General features: G+C 42.5%; 1 protein-coding gene across 1 annotated transcript in view; it reads right to left on the minus strand.

Annotated features, from left to right (window-relative positions):
• Positions 1-289: 289 nt before the first annotated feature.
• Positions 290-21,417, minus strand: part of WDR62 (WD repeat domain 62) — a 107,958-nt gene continuing 86,830 nt past the window's right edge. Inside the window, exons 26-31 of the mRNA XM_073598821.1 lie at positions 20,458-20,575; positions 19,856-19,955; positions 18,109-18,166; positions 14,669-15,433; positions 7,413-7,513; positions 290-2,220 (exon numbers count right to left, since the gene is read on the minus strand). Coding sequence (XP_073454922.1) covers positions 1,993-2,220; positions 7,413-7,513; positions 14,669-15,433; positions 18,109-18,166; positions 19,856-19,955; positions 20,458-20,575 — 1,370 coding nt within the window. The 3' untranslated portion in view covers positions 290-1,992. The remainder of the gene's footprint in view (positions 2,221-7,412; positions 7,514-14,668; positions 15,434-18,108; positions 18,167-19,855; positions 19,956-20,457; positions 20,576-21,417) is intronic.

Below are 21,417 nucleotides of genomic sequence, written 5' to 3' on the forward strand. Positions count from 1 at the left end.
TAGACAAGTGGTTAATGAACATATACTCTTATAGGAAGATCGTTGTTAAAGTGGTAGTAAAGTTAATATCTTACAGCTTACCTACAGGTTGGCTTACAATCAGGCTTATCTGTAGGTACAACGAATATCTCCAAAACATGCATCGTTCGTAAAAAAAAAAAAAACTACTCCTTTACCTTCCATTCACCAATAATGTTCATGAATCTTTACCAGAGAAGAGCTTTGTTTAAACACTGGATCATTAATGATACTGTTGCGTCCTGTGCAAAACATTGGTATGGAGGCAAAATTCAACTTTGAATTGTGATTTTAATCTCTACAAAAAACCAAAATGACATCACTTTACAACATTAACACTTTTAGACTGGCTTTTCAGAAACGTAATATAGACAGGACAATGTTATAAAAGGATTTTTGAAGTGCAATTAAAAACAGATCAAACTTACTATTTAGCATACTGAAATACAAGTTAAAGTTATCATCAAGCAACGCCATGAGTGTAGAGCATTGTGGTTTAAGTGGTTTTATTTAAAGACTGAAAAGGTGGCCATACAATGCTCAAATTTAGGTCGATTCATCAGATACCACTCAAAAATTTGATCGATGGATAACCCTCTCAGCACCCTACTGCCCAATAGTTTCAATCAAAAAATTGTGTGGATGACTCCCAGTCAGTGACAGCACCCAAATTACTTGCCGTCACTGTTTGGTAGCTCCCACTGTATCCTCATCTCTGCCAGTGCTGGCTATCAGAATACAATAAGCCTAGTGGGAGCTTCATGCATTACCATGTATTGGCAGCTTAACTTCAAAACTGCAGGCATTCAAAAAAATAAATTGAAGACCTAATTAGGGATAAACTCAGGACGGGTTCAGACACAAGTCCGAACCAACCTGAGCTATCCTGCCAGAAAGCAGTCAAAGACCACAGCCAATCTCATAGGTGGCAGAGGGTCAACAGGGTCATGGGCAGCCAAGGCTGTTTTTGTTGTCCTTTCTTTTTTTAAATGAACCGGTAGTTGGTTACCACGATGTGCGGAGTAATGTTGTATGTATATACTGCAAATATCTTAATAAAAAGTAATTTACACACACACACATATATTACACACACACACACACACACACACACACACACACACACACACACCTGGTCAGACATACGAATTATAAAATATTTTCCCCTTTTTTACTTTACTTTAATTTTTCTGAGCCAGACACTTTAGCTGGAGTGTCAAGGGCGAGAGCTTTGTAACCTTTACATTTGTAGGTTGCCCAAGAGCTGTTTTGAAAGGCTGGCTATAGTGTATTAGATTTTTTTTTTCTAATCCATCCATACCACTGCAGACAAAAAGAACTTGAATTTTTTTTTGTCAAATAAAATTTCAAATAACTTAATACATAATATATAATATGGGGCTTCTATATAGTACTTTAACAATAATAAAAGCAACCACCAAATACTGGATAAGCCATTTAAAAAAAAAACAAAAAGCCTTAGTGAACAGCTCTGGAAAGCAGTCATGTTAGTTGTATGATAAATTAGTGAAACAGAAAACATAAATATACAAACAAACGTGCAAAGTCAGTAAGGAGCTACTACACAAAAAAATATTCAATAGTGTGTTGACGCTGAAGGGTTCAAACAGTCTTCTACAATGTGGATCTCAACCAGCCTTTTTTCACTCATCAGGGTACAAAGTTAGAAATGAATGACTAACAAGGAAAGCGTCACCCCTAGAAATGGTCATGGCAGGTGGAAAGACTCCCAGAAACTGCCATAAGCAGATGGGCAGAGCTGGAAAGCCAATAGTGGAGATCATTTCACTAGAATCCAAGGGATAATAAAATATGGCAGATGGTCCAACCCTGATATCTACCAAAACTACCAATTGTGGTAAACAGGCCCTTTACGAATACAATTACGGTAGAGTGAACAGCCGAACAGGATCGTAGTATGGTCATAGGAGGCCCAGGCTTTCCGAAAAAGTGTCACAGTGCAGTGCTGTTAATCTTCTCCTTTATGATCTGCAGCATCATTTCTGAATAATGTTCCAGCAAGTGAAGAGAGGCACTGGTTGTGGCATTTGGTTTGCCATTGGGTGCCATTCTCTGGCTTATTCCCAACATCTCCATCTCGCTTTGAATATGGGTGAAGGCATCAAAGAATATTGATCTGAGGTGTAACTTTTCTTCAGGAGATCCATTGTAGTTTTCAATCTCCAAGAGAAAATAAAATATACATTAAATTAAGAGATTAACACATGATGTATGGATTTGTTTTATTGGAACTTTCTAAGATTATAGTTTATATATGGAACTTCATTTTTTAAAATTATGCTAGCTAGCACTCCACGAATACACTAGTTAACCATTAATAAATCAGTGTTTAGTCTAAAATTAATAACCTACAGTTGAATCATGTTAAAGAAGTTCGACTGCACCTACACCACATCCCCATAAAGTAGATAAAGGCAGAAAAAAAAATTATATTATGATATATATATATACACAGGGGGTCCCCGGGTTACAAACAAGTTAGGGACTATAGGTTTGTTCTTAAGTTGAATCTGTTTGTAAGTCGGAACAGGTACATTTTTTAAGTGTAGCTCCAGCCAAAAAAACTATTTTTAAGCTTTTTGGATAGCATAGGGAAGGGTTATCACCCCTGTAACATTTGTTTTGCTGTGTGTGCCCCTGTTCAGAAGATTTCACCTCACTTTCTGTCACAATGACAATTGGATTTTGAAAATTTTGGGTTGTTGTGGAAACAAGGATTGGTGATAAAGCATCAGTGGAGGTACCTTTTCCCCATAATAGCTCTTACAGGAGTGAATTTCCCTTCCTAGGGGTAGATTTCCTCTCACTTCCTGTTGTCTCCCTCCGTTTGTAAGTAGGAGTTGTTTGTAAGTCGGATGTTTGTAACTAGGGGACCCCCTGTGTATATATATATATATATATATATATATATATATATATATATATATATATATATATATATATATATATATATATATATATATATACACATACATACACATACACACACACACACATATACATATACACACACACACACAGGAATGGATCACAATACGTGTATAAATAAAGTGATATACAAAGGAGTGTTGCAGTCTCAACCTGCATATCCCTTCTCAGACACCATATCACATCCAATGATAGTTCATAGATAAATATGTATGAGAACATTACATTATAAACAAATAGAATACATCGTAGTCATAACATTGTTCCGGATGTGAATTCAATGCGTTTCACGGTAAAGCTTCATCGAGAGTAGTTCTGGGGAGCTGATGTGCATACAGCGGGCAACAGTGTGCTGACATTGGAGAGAGTCCCCCAAGATGTAACAGGAATAAGCATCTAAAGGCCCACCATGCCCCTATGGAGGGGTCAAACACATATGGAACAATATGTTATGACTAAGATAAATACTTATTTGTTTATATTGTAAAGTTCTTATACATATTTACCTATATTTAACTATCATTGGAAGAAGCAATAGGCCAGTGAATTAAATGTCACTGGTTTTTGTTAAATTAGGACTGGACCTCGATCTAGAAGTACTGTGAGCCAAGACTGTTTTGATGCACCCCAAGGGTTGTGCCCATAACAGCCTGGGCTCCTAGGAAGAAGTGGGTTAAAGTACACTGGCTGTCATTCAACCCAAAACAACAGTGACTAAGCCTGGAAGGCAGATGGCTGACAAGCCTGCAATGTGAATTTCTGCCCAAGGCAAGCCGCCTGGTTACTTCCTAATAATTTATGTACACCACTGCTGTGGCATTTTCTGACTGAATCTGGATCGGTTAGCCCTCCAATAGGTTAGTCCAATGCTGACAGAACAGCCAAGTTGCCCAATGTTCCAAGATAGTCATTGGAGGAATATCCTTTCCTGGTAAACACGTCCCCTGCATCTACAAAAGGCTGGTGCCTATCATAACAATCTTCCAAAAGACTAGAAGAAAGGAATCCAGCTTTGGAGATGGAAGTCCTAAGTCACCAAGCCAAGGATAACTTGGTCCTTGGTTCAGAGACAGGACTGATTTGTCCCCTGATGACAGAGTCTTAGGTTGCAGATGTCTGGAGTGAGGCTGGGCACAGGAAAAATCCCTGGAGGATACTGACAGTTACAAGACTCATGCAGAAGAAAATTTGAGAGGCTTCTGGATTGAGGAGTTCGCACCTGAGACCAGAGAAGTCTAAAGCCCATCATGGGAGGCAATTACATACCTGCTTAATTCTATTGAATTTCTAGGCACAATGATTTGAAGGCCAAAACAGGTTAAAGTAGAACTAAAAGGCAATTTAGAGTTGAGTAGAGAGGGATTAGAACACCTGTCAGAGAGTATGAATATCCCTATCATCGTTAGAGATAGCAACAAAAACCTATTTTTCATGCTCACCATTAACACGGAAAGTGAAAAAAATAAAAAAATAAATAAGTTGTCTCCAGAACAGTTATGCCTCGTACACACGATAGGATTCTCCAACAAAACCGTGGATTTTTTTCTGAAGGATGTTGGCTCAAACTTGTCTTTCAAACATTTGTTGGCGGAAATTCCGACAACAAATGTTCTATGGAGCATACACATGATCGGACTTTCCAACAAGCTCACATCCAACATTTGTTGTCGGAAAATCCTATCGTGTATACAGGGCATAAGAGTGGAAATCTTCCAATGGGGACCTGGTGACAACCAGGAATTTCCTCACTTTGGAGGGATTTCAACTCACTTCTTGTTTATCTATGGGACAGGAAGTGAAGGGAAATCTCCTCAATGGGACACACATGGCAAGAATAAAACAGGGGTTATAACCTTACTCTATCGAAAAAAAAAATGTTTTGCCTTTAGTTCTACTTTAAACATCCCCTTTGGGGACATGCTGGATTAAACCCTCAAACTATTCAGCAGCAAGGACCAGGACTAATACCTTGGTCCAGAAAACCTGAGAGGGCCAGATGGAGATCTGCCAGGGGACACAGGAAGGTTGGAAGAGAGAAAATAGAGAGAGGTGGGAATTGAAAACTTGAGTTTATAGCCCCGGGACACCACTTCTTGAATTCAGGGGATACAATATGTCCAAGCACTCACAGGCATCCTCTATTCTAGTGGAGGTGCACTTTCATACTGAGGAAGGTTTTCCTGAGGATTTGGCATGTCAAACTTTGCAGGCACAGGGTGGTGCGTATCGCATCAATAAGATTAAAAACAGTCTCCGAATTGAACTTGAAAGTAATAGCAGTGGAGTGCGACTCCTAAGGGGTAAGCTCACCAAACAAGGATTTGAGTCCCTCAGAATTAGGGCCTCTGTGGAAAACAGAATCTGTTGAAGAGGGCAAGGCAGGTCAGACAGAGAATCTGCAGAAGGTGAAAAAGCTTGCCCCTGGCCTCTGCGATCAGAGTCATAAAACTACTGGGTAATATGGAACATAACGCTTGCATGGTAAAACAAAAAAAAACCTCAACCAGGCCACACCAAACACAGTCAAGGACAACTCCAAGGAGCAAAGAGATTAAAGCAATGTACAGTATGAATCCAGGTTGCAACAATCAGTAGGCATGCTGTTGGGGGCACCCGCCACAGTGGGACTACCACACCTGTTCCTAGATTTAGACATGTTGCAGCCACAATGCCATTGGACAACATACAGCCTCAGGGAAAGGATAAGGCCTCAGGTTTTAACAAAACCCAGCTGGTAGCAGGTGAGGGTCTGCAACTGAAGAGTTGGATGGTTGGAGGTGACAGAAGTCTCTGTAGACAGGCAGCAGGAACTGATCGAAGCTTCACATGGCTTTTTACAGCAAGAACAGCTGTGGAGAAAGGCTTCATTAACACAGTATGAAAGTAAAGAGCACAGACTGTGCGACACTTAACACAGAGCTCTGACGTCATCTGCTGGGTGAACATTAACCCCTTCCATGGCAAAAGTAGCAGGAAACTGGGAATAATGGCACCCAGCAACCAATAAAAACCAAGGAGCTACCGGTGCATGGCCTGACCAACTTACGCACAATGTGATTCTTTTGAGACAGGAAAAGAGATGAGGCAATGCAGCTTACTGAATCAGAATGTAGTCTAGAATGCACCCAAAGCGGAACATAGTGCCCAAAGGTCATTTCCAGGCTTACCCCAATGCAGTAGGGTCCAAAAGCTAGGCTGAGGACGCCTGCAAATCAGAGGGAAAACTTCCAACAGTGGCTTAGCAAACAAACAGCTTTGATTGAAGAAAAAGGTGAAGAAAAAAAAAAAACAGCTAGAAAACGCACAGGTTAGCCTTTAAAAACAGCAGAGCTGGAAAAAAAAAAAAAAAAAAAAAAAAAAAAAAAAAAAAGGAGAAAAGAAAGACATCCATCCTCCTAGAATACTAGTTTTATCATCCTGCAGGTAGTCATAAAAACCAAAAGGTTTATGACTTCTTGTGTCCCTCAATGAAAGGAATTCAAGTTTAAAATACTGTATTTTCATTATTTGGGAAAAAATCTTTTAAAAATTTAGATGAAATGTCAACTTTAAAGAGACATCAGTTGATTTACGAAAACTGGAGAGTGGAAAATCTGGTGCAAGCTGTGTATGGTAGCCAATCAGCTTCTAACATCAACGTGTTCAAATAAGCTTTGACAAAAAAAAAAAAAAAAACACATGGAAGCCGATTGATTTCTATGCAGAACTGCACCAGATTTTGCACTCTAATGTTAGTAAATCAACCCCAATGTCACCTTGCCAAGGCAGTGCAAAGTAGCATTTTTACTTGAAATGGTATTCCCTGACCTCTTTATGCTCACCTTACCAGCTGCCAACTCTACCCAGCATTTCCTTATACGGGGAGCATGAGACCTGCTTCCCTATGACACTGCTCAGGCCAAGCACTTTTTAGACAACTGAGGGGGAATCGTGGTATTGTTCCCCCAGGCTGCCAGGGGATCTCAGGGCCAGCTGCAGAGAAGCTCAAAAAAAAAAATAAAAAAAAAAACAAAAAAAAAAACACCCCTTAAAGTGGAGTTCCAGACTATTAAAAAAAAAAAAAAAATATTAAGTCAGCAGCTACAAATACTGTAACTGTTGACTTTTAATATAAAAGGACACTTACCTGTCCAGGTATCCTGCGATGTCAGCACCCCTAGCCGATCCGTCCATCGGCTTCGGGATCTTTACTAAAGGAAACAGGAAGTGAATCCTTGTGGCTTCACAGCCTGTTTCCTACTTCGCATGTGCGAGTTGTGCTGCGCTTTCTGAATGGTCCTGTGGTCTTCTGGGACCCGTGTGTTTCCCTAAAAGCAGTTGGGGAGGGAGGGGGGGGGGGATACAAACAAGTGGAGATTACACTTTTGGGTGTAGCTCCGCTTTAAATATCATCCTGTTGAAAAATCCCATGTGAACATATTTACCTCTTTATAAGTCTTCAGCGTCCTCTGAAAAGTGCTGTGCAATTCCTCAATCATCGTCTCACACTGTCCCATGAGAACCTTCATACCCGGAGAGGAACCATCTAAAAAATACCAGAAAGAGTCAAAGGCAATACTAAAAATAGGATTTTTTAAAACAGCTTACCTGTAAAATCCTTTTCTTTCGAAGGACATCACGGGACACAGAGCCACAGTAATTACTGATGGGTTATATAGGTATCACTGGTGATTGGACACTGGCACACCCTATCAGGAAGTTCAACCCCCTATACAATCCCTCCCCCTTGCAGGGATACCTCAGTTTTGTAGCCAAGCAATATAGTGTATTAGAAGAGGGGCGGGACCTCTGTGTCCCGTGATGTCCTTCGAAAGAAAAGGATTTTACAGGTAAGCTGTTTTAAAAAATCCTATTTTCTTTCTCGAACATCACGGGACACAGAGCCACAGTAATTACTGATGGGATGTCCCAGAGCAATGCTACCTGAGGGGGGGGAACCACGACCAAGTAGGGTGCAATCAGACCTGAGGACCCTGTACCGCTGCCTGCAGCACACTACGCCCAAAGGCGATATCCTCATGCCTTCTCACATCCACCTGATAGAATCTGGTGAATGTATGAACTGAAGACCAGGTTGCAGCCTTGCAGATTTGAGCCATAGAGGCCTGGTGATGCACTGCCCAAGAAGCACCAATAGCCCTTGTGGAATGTGCCCTGATCTGAAACGGAGGAATCTTCTGTTTCAAACCGTAAGCTTGAATGATCAACTGTCGAATCCATTTAGAAATGGTAGCTTTTGACGCTGCCTGTCCTCTATTGGGACCCTCTGGCAGCACAAACAAAAGATCCGTCTTGCGGATCTGAGCAGTTTCCCCTAGATAGGCCTTAACTGCTCTTACTACATCCAACAAATGTAGAGATCTCTCTTCCGGGGAACAGGGATCTGGAAAAAAGGAAGGTAGAACAATGTCTTGGTTTAAATGAAAATCAGAAACCACCTTCGGTAAAAAACTAGGATGAGGGCGTAGTACCACCCTATCCTTGTGTATAATCAAATAAGGCTCCTTACAGGAAAGAGCTGCTAATTCTGATACTCTTCTAGCAGAAGAGATGGCCACCAGAAAAATTAATTTCCTTGTCAACAAGACCAAAGGAATCTGACTTATTGGTTCAAAAGGCCGTTTCTGTAACACAGCCAGGACCAAATTCAAGTCCCAGGGGTTTAGGGGCGCTTTAACCGGAGGATTAAGGCGCATCACCCCCTGCATAAAGTTTTGGACCAAAGAATGCGAAGCAAGTGGCCGCTGAGATAATACTGATAAAGCAGAGACCTGGCCCTTGATGGTACTCAAGGCCAGCTTCATCTCTAATCCCATCTGTAGAAAATCAAGGATTCTACCTATGACATATTTCCTGGGATGCCAACCTCTGGATTCACACCAGGTTATATAAGCCTTCCAGACTCTATGATAAATCATCCTGGAAGCTGGCTTCCTTGCATTAATCAAGGTAGATATGACAGGACCTGAGAGCCCACGACTCTTCAGAACGTGGGTCTCAATAGCCAAACCGTCAAATTTAGCGTTTGTAAGGCAGGATGGAACACTGGACCTTGAGATAACAGGTCTGGGCGTTCCGGTAGTGTCCACGGGGAACCTACCATCATCCTTACTATTTCTGCATACCAAGTCCTTCTGGGCCAAGCGGGGGCCACCAGAAGTACCGACTTCCTTTCCTGCCTGATCCTGCGAAGGAGTCGTGGTAGTAGCAGAATAGGTGGGAATGCGTAAATCAGTGAGAACCGATGCCACGGAATCACCAACGCATCCGTCCCGCATGCAAGAGGATCTTTTGTCCTTGCCACAAATCTGTCTATCTTTTTGTTGAATCGGGATGCAAAGAGATCTACATCTGGAACCCCCCATCTTTGGCATATGGCCCAAAAGACGTCGGGATGCAGAGACCATTCCCCTGGAAGTAACTGCTGGCGACTTAGATAGTCCGCCTGCCAATTCTCTATTCCCAGGATGAAAACTGCCGATATGCATGGCACATGCATCTCTGCCCAGACTAAGATCTGGTTCACCTCTTTTTGAGCAGCTCGGCTCCGGGTGCCTCCCTGATGATTGACATAAGCCACTGCTGTGGCATTGTCGGACTGGATCCTGACCGGACAACCCTGTAGCCTGATAGTCCAGGCCTTTAGAGCTAGATGTATCGCCCGGATCTCCAGAATGTTGATGGGTAAGGTCCGCTCTGTCTTGGACCATACCCCTTGGACCGCAGCCTGTTCCAGAACTGCTCCCCAACCTGACAGACTGGCATCTGTTGTTACCACCGTCCAGGTAACCGGTAGAAAGGATTTCCCCTTCTGCAGGTTTTCGGGTATGAGCCACCAATTGAGGCTCTGACGCACCGCATGCAACAGGTGCATCGGAAAGTCTAATGCCTGAACCTTCTTGTTCCAGGTCGACAGAATACTGTGTTGCAGCATTCTTGAGTGAAACTGAGCATAGGGAACTGCTTCGAATGAAGACACCATCTTCCCTAGTAGCCTCATACAAAGGCGGACTGAGGGACCCTTCTTGGTCCTTACTGTCAGAATAAGCTCTCTCAAAGCAGTGATCTTTGCCTGGGGTAGAAATATTTTCTCCTGGCTTGTATCTATAATCAGACCTAAATACTCCAGTCTTCTTACTGGTTTTAGGAAAGACTTTTCTAAGTTGAGGATCCAACCCAGGTGTTCTAGATACCTGACCGTGGTCCTCAAGTTTCCATCCAAAGAGGCTACCGACCGGTCTATCAAGAGCAGGTCGTCTAGGTATGCTATGACAGCTATACCCTGAGCCCTTAATCTGGCCAGAGAAGGAGCCAAGATCTTTGTGAACACTCGAGGTGCAGTGGCTATCCCGAAAGGCAGAGCCACAAACTGGAAATGGCGCCCTCCTACCTCGAAGCGCAGAAACTTCTGATGAGCAGGAAAAATGGGCACATGCAGATATGCATCTCTGATGTCTATTGATGCCAGAAATTCTCCTCCCTGCAGGGTGGGAACTACTGTTCGAATTGATTCCATGCGGAAGGATTGAATCCTTAAGGGATCTGAACCGATTCCTAAGTCCAAAATGGGCCTGACATCCCCATTTGGCTTTTGGACCGTAAAAAAGTTGGAATAGAAGCCCAATCCCTGGTCCTTTGCGGGAACTATCATAATGACCTCCTGCGACAAAAGTCGCTCTAATGCTAGAAAGAGCGACTGCTTCTTCTCTGGGTCTCTGGGAACATTTGATCTGAGGAACCGAGGAGAAGGGAATTCCTGAAACTCCAGCTTGTACCCTAAGGTTACCGTGGAGATTACCCATCTGTCCTGGAAGTCCTCGTGCCAGAGCTCTGAGAACTGTCGCAGTCTTCCCCCCACTCGAGTGAGCGGGGGCGCCCCCTCATGCAGAGGTCTTAGTGTTTTGCCTAGTAGGCTTCTTTCCCCAGGACTTCTTTTGTCCCTGGGGTTGACTCTTGTCTCTGGACCCCGATGGAGGCGGCCGTCGAGACTGCCTGGAGGCTGAAGCCCCCGGCGCTGGGGAAAGAGTCCGTTTGAAAGAGGGACGCTGACTCTTCTTCTTGACAGGTAAGAGAGTGCTTTTCCCACAAGAGATTCTCTTGGTATAGTTATCCAAGTCCTCTCCAAACAACCTTGCACCACGAAATGGAAACCCAGCCAGTAGCTTCTTACATGGTGCTTCGGCTGACCAATTTTTCAACCATAGGATTCTACGTATATGCACCAACCCCAGTGAAAGACAGGAGGTTTGCACGATAGAATCTCTAATGGCATCAACCACAAAGCATAAGGCCGCTGGAAGGTTAGCAAACCCTTGGGCCTGCTGTTCAGGTAATACTTTGATGACCTGCTTAACATGGTCTCTTAAGTATTGACAGACTCCAATCGCTGCTACTGCAGGTTGGGCCACTGATCCTGCTAAGGAGAAAACATCCTTCAATAGGGATTCCATCCTTTTATCTACAGGATCCCTGAGCATCTGAGCATTGTCTACAGGACAAGTCAGGCTATTATTTACGGAGGAAATGGCGGCATCAATAGCCGGTATTCCCCACATTTTAATAAACCTTTCTTCCATCAGATAAAGTGTTGAAAACTTTCTCGGCGGAAAAAAACGTTTGTCTGGGTGATCCCACTCAGAATAAATGAGCTTTTCAAGTAAAGTATGAACAGGAAAAGCATGTGCTGCTTGGAAAGGTTTCAGTGACCCCAAAGCAGAAGAGGATTCTTTAGCAGTTTCAGGTATGGGCAACTTAAATGTGGAGCGGACCAATCCAGTGAGGATCTGCACCGAGACTTTCTCCTCTTGGGAAGTCGCAGAGGGTCCCTCTCCACCTGATTCCCCCGAAGAGGAATCATCCGTCCCATCCCGATCCTCTGAAAGGGATTCATCTCCTTTATCCCAGAGCTCCTCTGTCTGAGGGTCTTGGGGAACAGAGGAAAGCCTAGTGTGTTTTCTTCCACTGAGTGAAGACGTAATCACGGCCATTAATCTTTCCTCTAGACCATTAATGGTTGAGGAAAAAACCTCTTGTATAATATATACAGGGGCTGAAGTGCCAGAGGCAGGTGTAGCCCCTGACCCCGATGGCTCTCCCCAGCTAGCCGTCCCTGGCCCATCTTTAGGGGGGGAGGATGCTGCCGACAGGGGGCCCTCAGAACTTGAACGAGATCCCCTAGTGTCTCTGGTTCCTGGGGTGCTTGAACCTCTTCTACCCATAGTGCAAAGCAACAAGGTGTGAGGTATACAAATGAACACTGCCCGCTGAGCGATGTAGTCTGGCTAAAAGCCTTGCTACCCAATGCTCAGTCTGGTGTTACTTCAGTAAATGCTGCCTAGGAGAATGCCTGTGTCCCACCTTACATGCGACCGTCAGCTCTGTGTCTCTCAGAAGGCTGAGTGCACCTGTACAGAGTGCCTTTAATAGCCTGCAGCTGGCCTGAGTGGGAGTCTAAGCACTCTGTGCTGACGTCCCGCCCCCTTCTCTACCGCCCCCCCCCCTCGAGTTTTGAAAAAAACGAGCGCTTCCCGCACTGCCGACTCTCCTGCCATGCTTCTGGAGAAAGGCTGGGGATGGGGTGGGGGGGAGGAGGGATGCTGGTAACAAGATCTGCCTGAATGGCTATCTTCAGAGATGGTGGCCATTAGGCCGCAGAGCCCGGGTGGTATAACCACTTTCTAGACCCCTGTGGCCCCTCTCTAGCCTGGGGGGAACATTCAAACATGAGAAATCCCCCCTTCCACCTTACCTGTTTGCAGCCTGCTTGAGACGCTGGGACATAATCAGCGATTACAACACCTGAGACAGACAGTCAGCATGTGCAGGTTTGTGCTCTTGGCAGCCCCCGGTGGTCACAATAGGCATAGCATGCATTTACCTTAAAGGAGAAAAGCCACTAGAACTCAAAAATTCTGTGGAATCTCCTCTTACCTTATCCAGCTGCAGGGTGCTGTTTACACAGACCCAATCTTCACCTCTCACGGTGGGCTCCGTTTGAAAAAACCGCCAGAGACTGGGGCCCCCTACGAATAGGGGGATCCAACAGTTCTGGGACCGTAAAGCACCTCGCCAGAAATTAGGAAGTTTAAAGCCATTTTCTGATCTGCGGGGTCCAGCTCTCTAAAAAGAGAAGCATTACGGGTAAAACCTCGTTTCTTCGGACACGAGGCCCGGGTACCATTCAATTCGGCCATGAAAAGACACTTTGAATGGATCCGGTTCGCCTGACTTGCCCCAGTATAGGATCTTAGGATATTCCCTTTGGAGCTCAGCACAGGACATCTTTACACGTCCATCACCTAAGACACTGGCGTAAAAACTGAGGTATCCCTGCAAGGGGGAGGGATTATATAGGGGGTTGAACTTCCTGATAGGGTGTGCCAGTGTCCAATCACCAGTGATACCTATATAACCCATCAGTAATTACTGTGGCTCTGTGTCCCGTGATGTTCGAGAAAGAAATAGCATACTTTATTAAATGGATACAAGAGTCACATACATTCTGTAACTACTGCACAAAATAGAAGCCTGACCTAAACAGAATGGGAATTATTAAGTCCATAAAACAAGACATTATACAGCTTATGTGACAGACCGTATGGAATTAGCTATACACGCTATATAATATAACGTATAGTTAATTTTCTAATAGGCAAGTGTATACAAGATAACACATTTTCTTTACAGTATTGAGAGAATTCTAAGGGTCTAATTTGCAGCTGCAAAACAAAAAATTATGGTGCGAAATTTGCATTAGAGTTATATTAGGAGGGAGGAGGAGGAAGGAGGGAGGAGGGAGGAGGGAGGAGGGAGGAAGAAGGAGGAAAGGAGGAGGAAAGGAGGAAAGGAGGAAAAGAGGAAAGGAGGAGGAAGGAGGAAGGAGGAAGGAGGAAGGAGGAGGAAAAAAAAAAAAAGGAGAAAGAAAAAAAGGAGGAAGAAAAAGAAGTCTCTTTAAAGCCCAGCTCAAGGTACTGCAAAGTCAAGGTGGTATGATGAAGCACCCCCTAGGGGGGGTGTCCATGACATTCTGGGCCAAGAGGAAATGGGCGTCACGATATTCAGTGTCATTGAACCCAAAAGACTAGTGGTAGCAGCAGGACAAAGCATGGGACATCGCTGGAGAGATGGTGGGGAAAATTTACTAAAACCAATGCACACAGAATCTGGTGCAGCTGTGCAGAGTAACCAATCAGCTTCTAGGTTGTATTGTCAAAACTTAATTGAACAAGCTGATTGGTTACTAAAAACTGAAAAGTGAACTTAATTTGCTGCAGATGGGGGAAAAAATAAAATAATTTGTCCAGCAACAGCTATTACACAAAAATGCAGCTTTAGCTCTAAAACTCAGGGGGATGGGGGGAAAATTTACTAAAACTGGTGCACACAGAATCTGGTGCAGCTGTGCATAGTAACCAATCAGCTTGTTCAATTAAGTTTTGACAATACAACCTAGAAGCTGATTGGTTACTCTGCACAGCTGCACCAGATTCTGTGTGCACCAGTTTTAGTAAATTTTCCCCCCATCCCCCTGAGTTTTAGAGCTAAAGCTGCATTTTTGTGTAATAGCTGTTGCTGGACAAATTATTTTATTTTTTCCCCCATCTGCAGCAAATTAAGTTCACTTTTCAGTTTTTATCTGCACCTATCAACATGAGTGTAAATTAAAAGGTATTTAACTTACTAGGCTTTTCTACGTCGTTGGAACAAGGTGTTGGTGAAGTGGACAGACGCCTGCTTGGTGAAAGAGCCCTTTCACTGGAGTTTCTGGTGGGAGAGACACTTAGAGCTGTACGAACTGTACACTCAGCTATAGAAGCTCTTCTGGGCCCATTATAGACCTCTTGTGACCTGCAGGTTAAAGATGAGCTTCTCCTATCCTGAAGGTCAGAGGGGATTCCACACTTCTGAGCATCTGATGTTTTCGACTTGACCACAGTGCTATTAAGTTCCTCTTTTCGAGATGTCTTTGACAGATTATTTATAGACTTGGCTTTTTTCTTTAGACGTGGGATAACTACATGAGCTGCTGGAGGTGGCATCAAAAGTTTGTCCGATATCGAGTTAGAGCTGGTGGTAGATTTAGTCTTAGCTTCTTGCTGTCCTGAAGCAACCTGTCCACAGGGTGCAGAGGAAGAAGGTGATTTGTTGAGGTTTTCCTCTGAGGCTTTCAACTTACTGTTTTCTGAAGGTAAGTCAGTAGTGGAAAGTGGCCGGAATAAATTTGATGGGCTTTTTTGTTCTTCCCCTGTATTAATGCCTTCTCCCATTGATGCACTTCTGAATATTTTTGCCTTTGAGCTAGCAGTGGCCTCCATGTAAGATCGCCCTTTGTTGGACTTATTTATTGAATTGTTCTTATTTGGCCAGCAGCCAGGGAATGATGATCGAGAGGCAGATTTATCAGCGACTTGTACCTTCTGTAAATTTGGGACCAATATAGCGATATCTGCATACATCAATTAAAAAATATATAAGCCATTCAAAAAATAAATAAATAAAATTGGAGAACACAAAGCAGATGAGCATACTGGATCCTGTCTAAACTGGCCCTTGTGTATGAAGGCGAGTTAGGGATCTTAGATTGTAAACTCCTTGAGGTCAGGTACTGATGTGAATTTACAATATATATGTAAAGCTGCATAAATTATCAGCGCCATACAATTACCTGTAATAAATATTTAAAGTGATCCACACTTGGCCAAAAAAAAAAAAAGGGTGGTGTTCAAGTTAACAGTGTTGGATTTAGAGATGCACTGATACCGGGTCTGATACTAAGCATTTACATGTACTTGTGCAAATGCACCAATACCTGTAGTGCAGTGCAATTTGAGCCCATACAAAATTAATTGGGCTCAAATCGCATGTGATTTAAACAGGAACGCGGGGCGATTCCTGTCCGAATCACATGCGGTTTTCCACACCACTCCTGTGTGAACCCAGTGCCTTCAGCTCCTCGGAGTCTTGTTTTGGCTCTCAAGCATGGCCACTTGATTTTCAAGGCACTTGACATATTCTTTCTTTTTTGCGACTCCCGAGCCGCTTCTCTGGAACCAACACAGGATATAAAATTACAGAAACAACCAAAGACAGAGAAGGAAAAGACTTCCATTGCCACATCAGCGCTGTATAACCTGGGTTCACACAGGAGTGGTGTGGGAAAAAGCATATGATTCAGACAGGAGTTGCACCCAATTCCTGTTAAAAACACATGCGATTCCTTGCAGTGCGATTTGAGCCCATTCATTTTGTATGGGCTCAAATCGCACCACACTGCATGGTATTGTCAACTTCTTCAAGTACTTGCCAATATCAAAGTATCGGTACTCATACTCTTAAAGAACAGGTATCGGTGCATCCCTAGTTGAATTGCAAGCAAGAACCCAGGTTGGTCTTTAGACTGACCATCGTGTCCCCGTGGAACCCACTGGATCCCAAATACACAGGACCGCTACTTCTATCCAAGGCACACACTGTAGTTCCCCCCTACTGGCTTATACACCCTTTAGTGAAGTAAGAAATACAGTGTGAGGAAGAAAGAGCAGCATACCAGAAGTTTCAGATTTCTGCAGTATCAGGAAAGCAGCAAAGTGGCAGAATTTAAAAATCGGACTGCAGTAAAGCCAAGTAGACACGATCTACAGCCCTGGCGTGGTAGCAAAATGCAGTAAATACCAGAAATATTTAGACTGATGCGTTTTATATTCACATGCTCGTCATCGACAGGAGGAGCGCTGTCATGTGGATGATGATCATGTGTCTATACAACACATCAGTCCAAAGATTTACTACATTCTGCTCTTAAGTCCAAACACAAATGCTCCCATTTTTCAAGCTATGATGAAGACCCGAGGATCTCAAACATGTCAGTGTGTATGCAACTTTCATCTGATTTTACTCTAAATCAAACTAGATTTTAGTTTTCTGGTGTGCTGCTTTAATTTGAGATTTATTCTATCCATTCTGTCCATGAAGAATCCCTCAGTCCAGTCTCCAAACACAGCATGCCCAAATGAGTTCTATCCCATTGGATGCCAATAAAAAGAGCTTCAAGGAATCTAGTGCCATCTATCTGCTTCCTGAAGACCCTAATAAATAAGGTCTGGAATATACAGGATTTCATCCCAAACATCTTGTTATCATAGAACTGGTCACCAGTACTCCATTATGCTTCGCTGACTTCACTCCCACAACTCACACTATTTAATTTCTGTGGTATAGTCAGTATAGTATTCAGGATTATGGACACCTGCTTCTATTATTTCTATATTGCCCACTTTTACATCCCAAGAGCACTAATTGCAGAAGCTAGACAAGTCTGTCAGTATAAGTCCCTACCACCATCATAATAATATGCAGACAGATGGACACTGCTCCAGGTTGGTCTGATGTATGATCTCCCACGCTATCCTCAGTCCATTGGGTACAATGCCCAGCTTGTCAGCTGAAACCCAGGATACCTGAAGAAACTTCGGACGGCTGCATTCCACAAGAGTATTGATATCCATATAAAAAACACATGTACAGCAACACACAAGGCCTCCCCGACAACACTTTCCCCATACTGGTTGCTAGGGGTGAGTTGACCGCAACCGCTAGGGTGGCTACCACTCCCAGCACAACAGGCCGACCAAACTAGATCTAGACATCAGAGTAGGGAAAGCATATCCCATTCTCTCTCTCTCTACAGGTTATCACCTTAAAACATGGGGTAACACCCTATTCTGCGTTACACATTTGCCTATCGCTTAGGTATGGTTATAAAAACATTACTATACTACTTGTGTTACAAATCAGGTTTAGTCTTTTGTATTCTTTGATTGCCTAAATGAGCTCCTTCTTGTGAGCTTTGATTTACCGCACTCACTCAGTTTACTGTATGGACGTTAACCGTTATTGTATGTAACATAAGTACTATGTATACCTTTCCAATAAAGCTTGTTTGAAACAAAACAAAACAAAAAAAAAAGAAAAACAAAAAAAAAAGAAAAACAAAAAAAAAAAACACATACAAGCAAAGAAGAGCACAAGGAGTGCATAGAAAAGTCATTGCATTTCATGCTAGTTTAGCACTTACTCATGATCATATTAGTGTATATCTTGATTATGAATATGAAAACTCACCAGCACTGGTGGAAGATTTTCTCCTTTCCGTTCCACGGGTTGTTTTTTCCAATGCTTTCTAGAGGGAAAAAAATATGCATATATGGAATCTTTGTAAAGACAAACAATTTGCGTGAATTATTTCAAAATAAATTACAATAAGGGCAAGAGAAAAGTTCAAAAGTTTTTCACACCCTATTTTTCACCATTATGCACATGCAAACCGATGCCAGCAATTTTCGGTGCAGTGTTGCTGATCTGCCTGTAGCAAGGGATATTGTGTATATGGGCAAAATATAAACACACAAACTCATTACATCTTTCCACTACATACACATTTCCCCTTGTTTTGTCTCTTTAAAAAGGCAGCATGTACAGAAAGAATGCAGTTGATCTCTTAAATTTCCAGTAAGCACAGGCTTATACCTTGCTTTTTCTTGTAAGTAATTCTTTTAATAAAACTCGTTTTAAGCATACTGAACTGTGGAGATCACCTTTGTTATCAGAGTCCATTGCAGGATGTATACATGATCTTTTAAAGAGCCATACACACCCCCCCATATGTGACCACCTCAGAGTGACAGAAAGAGGAGATCCACAAGAAGCACCTAAAAACGGAACAGGTGATATTAGTACTAGCTTACAGCGGGTTCATTCTTTGAGGTGGGAGCATAGGTGAAATGGTGGTGGGAATCACAACGTCATTGCTTTAAATTGCACAAATAAATACAAGATTGCAGTAGAAGAAATATGTGATCACTGGATGTAGACATAGCAGATTTTTCAAGACTTATTCTGACCTCACTTTAGAAGAGACTAATGCACAGTGGAGATGCATAATAGAGTAATATTTATATATATAAAAATACAGATCAAGGGGCTAAGACAGATCACTAACTAGTGCATCGCAAAAAAACAAAGTTATGCGATGATTACATGAAAGTATTACATGGTAGACAATAATGCTGACATGCAGTGTGTCAGCAGAATATGACTAGTATTTTATTATCAAAATATCAAGAACACTAAATACGGTATATTAGTAATGTAATATAATGTAATGTAATGCAAGATTAATAGAGGAAAAACGTCAGCCAGATAAACCCCTATCCACCGTGTTAAGGTTGGGGGTGCTCTGTGAATTGAGCCAGCAATAAAGATAAATGAAATATAAATACATAATAATGGCACGAGGATGCCACAAATATTCAAACATGAAAGGGTCACTATACCTTACTGGGTGCAGATGAAGTGAGGGTCTCCTTAATCCTGGTGTGTGGCTTTTGTATGCAGAAGACGTTTACTATTGCTGCAGATTTAAATAGTAAAGGGGAGAAGGGAGATATGCCCAGAAAGGGAGGAGAGGGCAAACTACGCCAATAGTTGATTGGTCGTCGTCTGGTTCCTAAAGCCGACTCCCCCTAAACAGCTGATAAGAATATCAGCTGAGTAGAGACGCCGTCAACACTGTGACCCCCCCCCCCGACAACATTGCTGGTGGTTTCAACGTAGTACGGACACGCTACAGGAATTTAGGAGCTCACTGAATTTCTGGCAGGATCAACAGGTATTTTTATGTAGAGTTTTTAAAGAGAAAAACAAAAACCACTGGAAACGTACATGAATTGGAGATGTACTGCATATGTTTCTCAGACATACACGTTTGGCATCGTAAGTACAAAAGTAAAAAACACATTTGTTTATTTAGTAAGTTGGACACATCTTGTTCCATTTTAGGGTGTACAGAGCTTGCATTATTTATTCTTACATCAGAGAGTTTCCTGGTAAGATGTGGTCTGGTCGATTCCTCATTTGCCTCTGGATCTATCACCACATGCGTTATTTGGGGTGGAAGCACATCTTCTAGTCTAAAAGAAGAGCATAAATATATATATATATATGATTTTATACATGACATAACTCAGTTATATATTCCTAAACAAAAATAAATAAATAAAAAATTTAAAAAATATATAAAATCTGCCTTAGATGGTCTCTCACTGCAGATATACAGCTATGAGGCTCAAGGCACCGGAAAAGTAGTTATATCAGCCTCATGAATATTTCTCAATGTTCCTTAGAAGATGCCAAAACTTTTTTTTTGAATTCAGGCCTACAAGGATTGAGAGAATCGAGACATGCTCCTTCAGTAGTTGATGCTGGGATTATTTGCCCCAACCCAAAAGCTTAGTACAGCCAACAAAAATCACTGACAATCCACAAGTATAAAGCAGAGGAAAGAAATTTGGGAGTATGGGCCCCACCCCCCGACTCACCAAGAGAACGACAGCAAGTGGACTATTGCGGTACATATACAAGAGGTATAGCTAGGTAGGTAGCAAAATATAAAGCAGAAATGCGCTTCTTTACCTGTCATTCCTGTGGCTTCGAGACAGAAATTTGGCAGAGAAACTAAGCCGATGGTTTAGAAACAGATCACTGTCATCCTCATTGGGCATCAGATCCTTCAGACAGTTATCAAATTTTTCTGTAAAAATAGAAGCAAAGCTGTATTTGATCATCAAAATTGTTAGTAAGCTGTATAGAGGAGGAGAGGGAAGAGCGAAGGAGAGAAAAGGTGAGGAGAGGAGAGAAGAGAGAAGAGAGGGGAGAGGCAAGGAGAAAACAAAAAAAAAAAAAGGGAGAGGAGAGGAAGGGAAGGAAAGGAATGAACACAGGGAGGGAGAGGAAGGGAAGGAGTAAAAAATAAAATATGATCATTCTCAGTTACCATGATTTAAAGCGGTATGCATACGGATTGATCCTTCATTAAGGAAGGAACTGGCACAAAATCATTCTAGGTGTCAGCTTTAGGACTGCCTGCAAGTTGCTCTCACAGTGCAAGGAAACTAGGAAAAGGTCTTTACTGCAATTTTTATAGAGAGGTCATAACCTCATTTTAACTACTAGACACCCATATAGGGTGGTAAAGAATTAAAGGATTTAATGACTGTAGTCTTTCCTCATAACGGAGATCCTCCAGCCCTCTTATTAGCTTTGTTGCCCTTCTCTGGACTCTTTCAAGTTCTAATACATCCTTCTTGAGGACTGGTGAACTGGACTGCATACTCAAGAACCAGAGTTTTGTAAAGTGGTAGAATTATACTTTAATCTCTCGAGTAAAACCTGAGTTTTGAGAAAGCAGTGTGAAACACCTGAACCGTCCATCCCTCCCTCCCCACAATTGCATAAGTGGTGCTTTTATGTACTGTTTCTTATACATAGTAGGTGAGGTTGAAAAAAGACACAAGTCCATCCTATGTGTGTGATTATAAGTCAGTATTACATTGTATATCCCTGTATGTTTCGGTCGTTCAAGTACTTATCTAA

Source organism: Aquarana catesbeiana, linkage group LG09 (genome assembly GCF_042186555.1).
Source record: "Aquarana catesbeiana isolate 2022-GZ linkage group LG09, ASM4218655v1, whole genome shotgun sequence".
Lineage (NCBI taxonomy): Eukaryota > Metazoa > Chordata > Amphibia > Anura > Ranidae > Aquarana > Aquarana catesbeiana.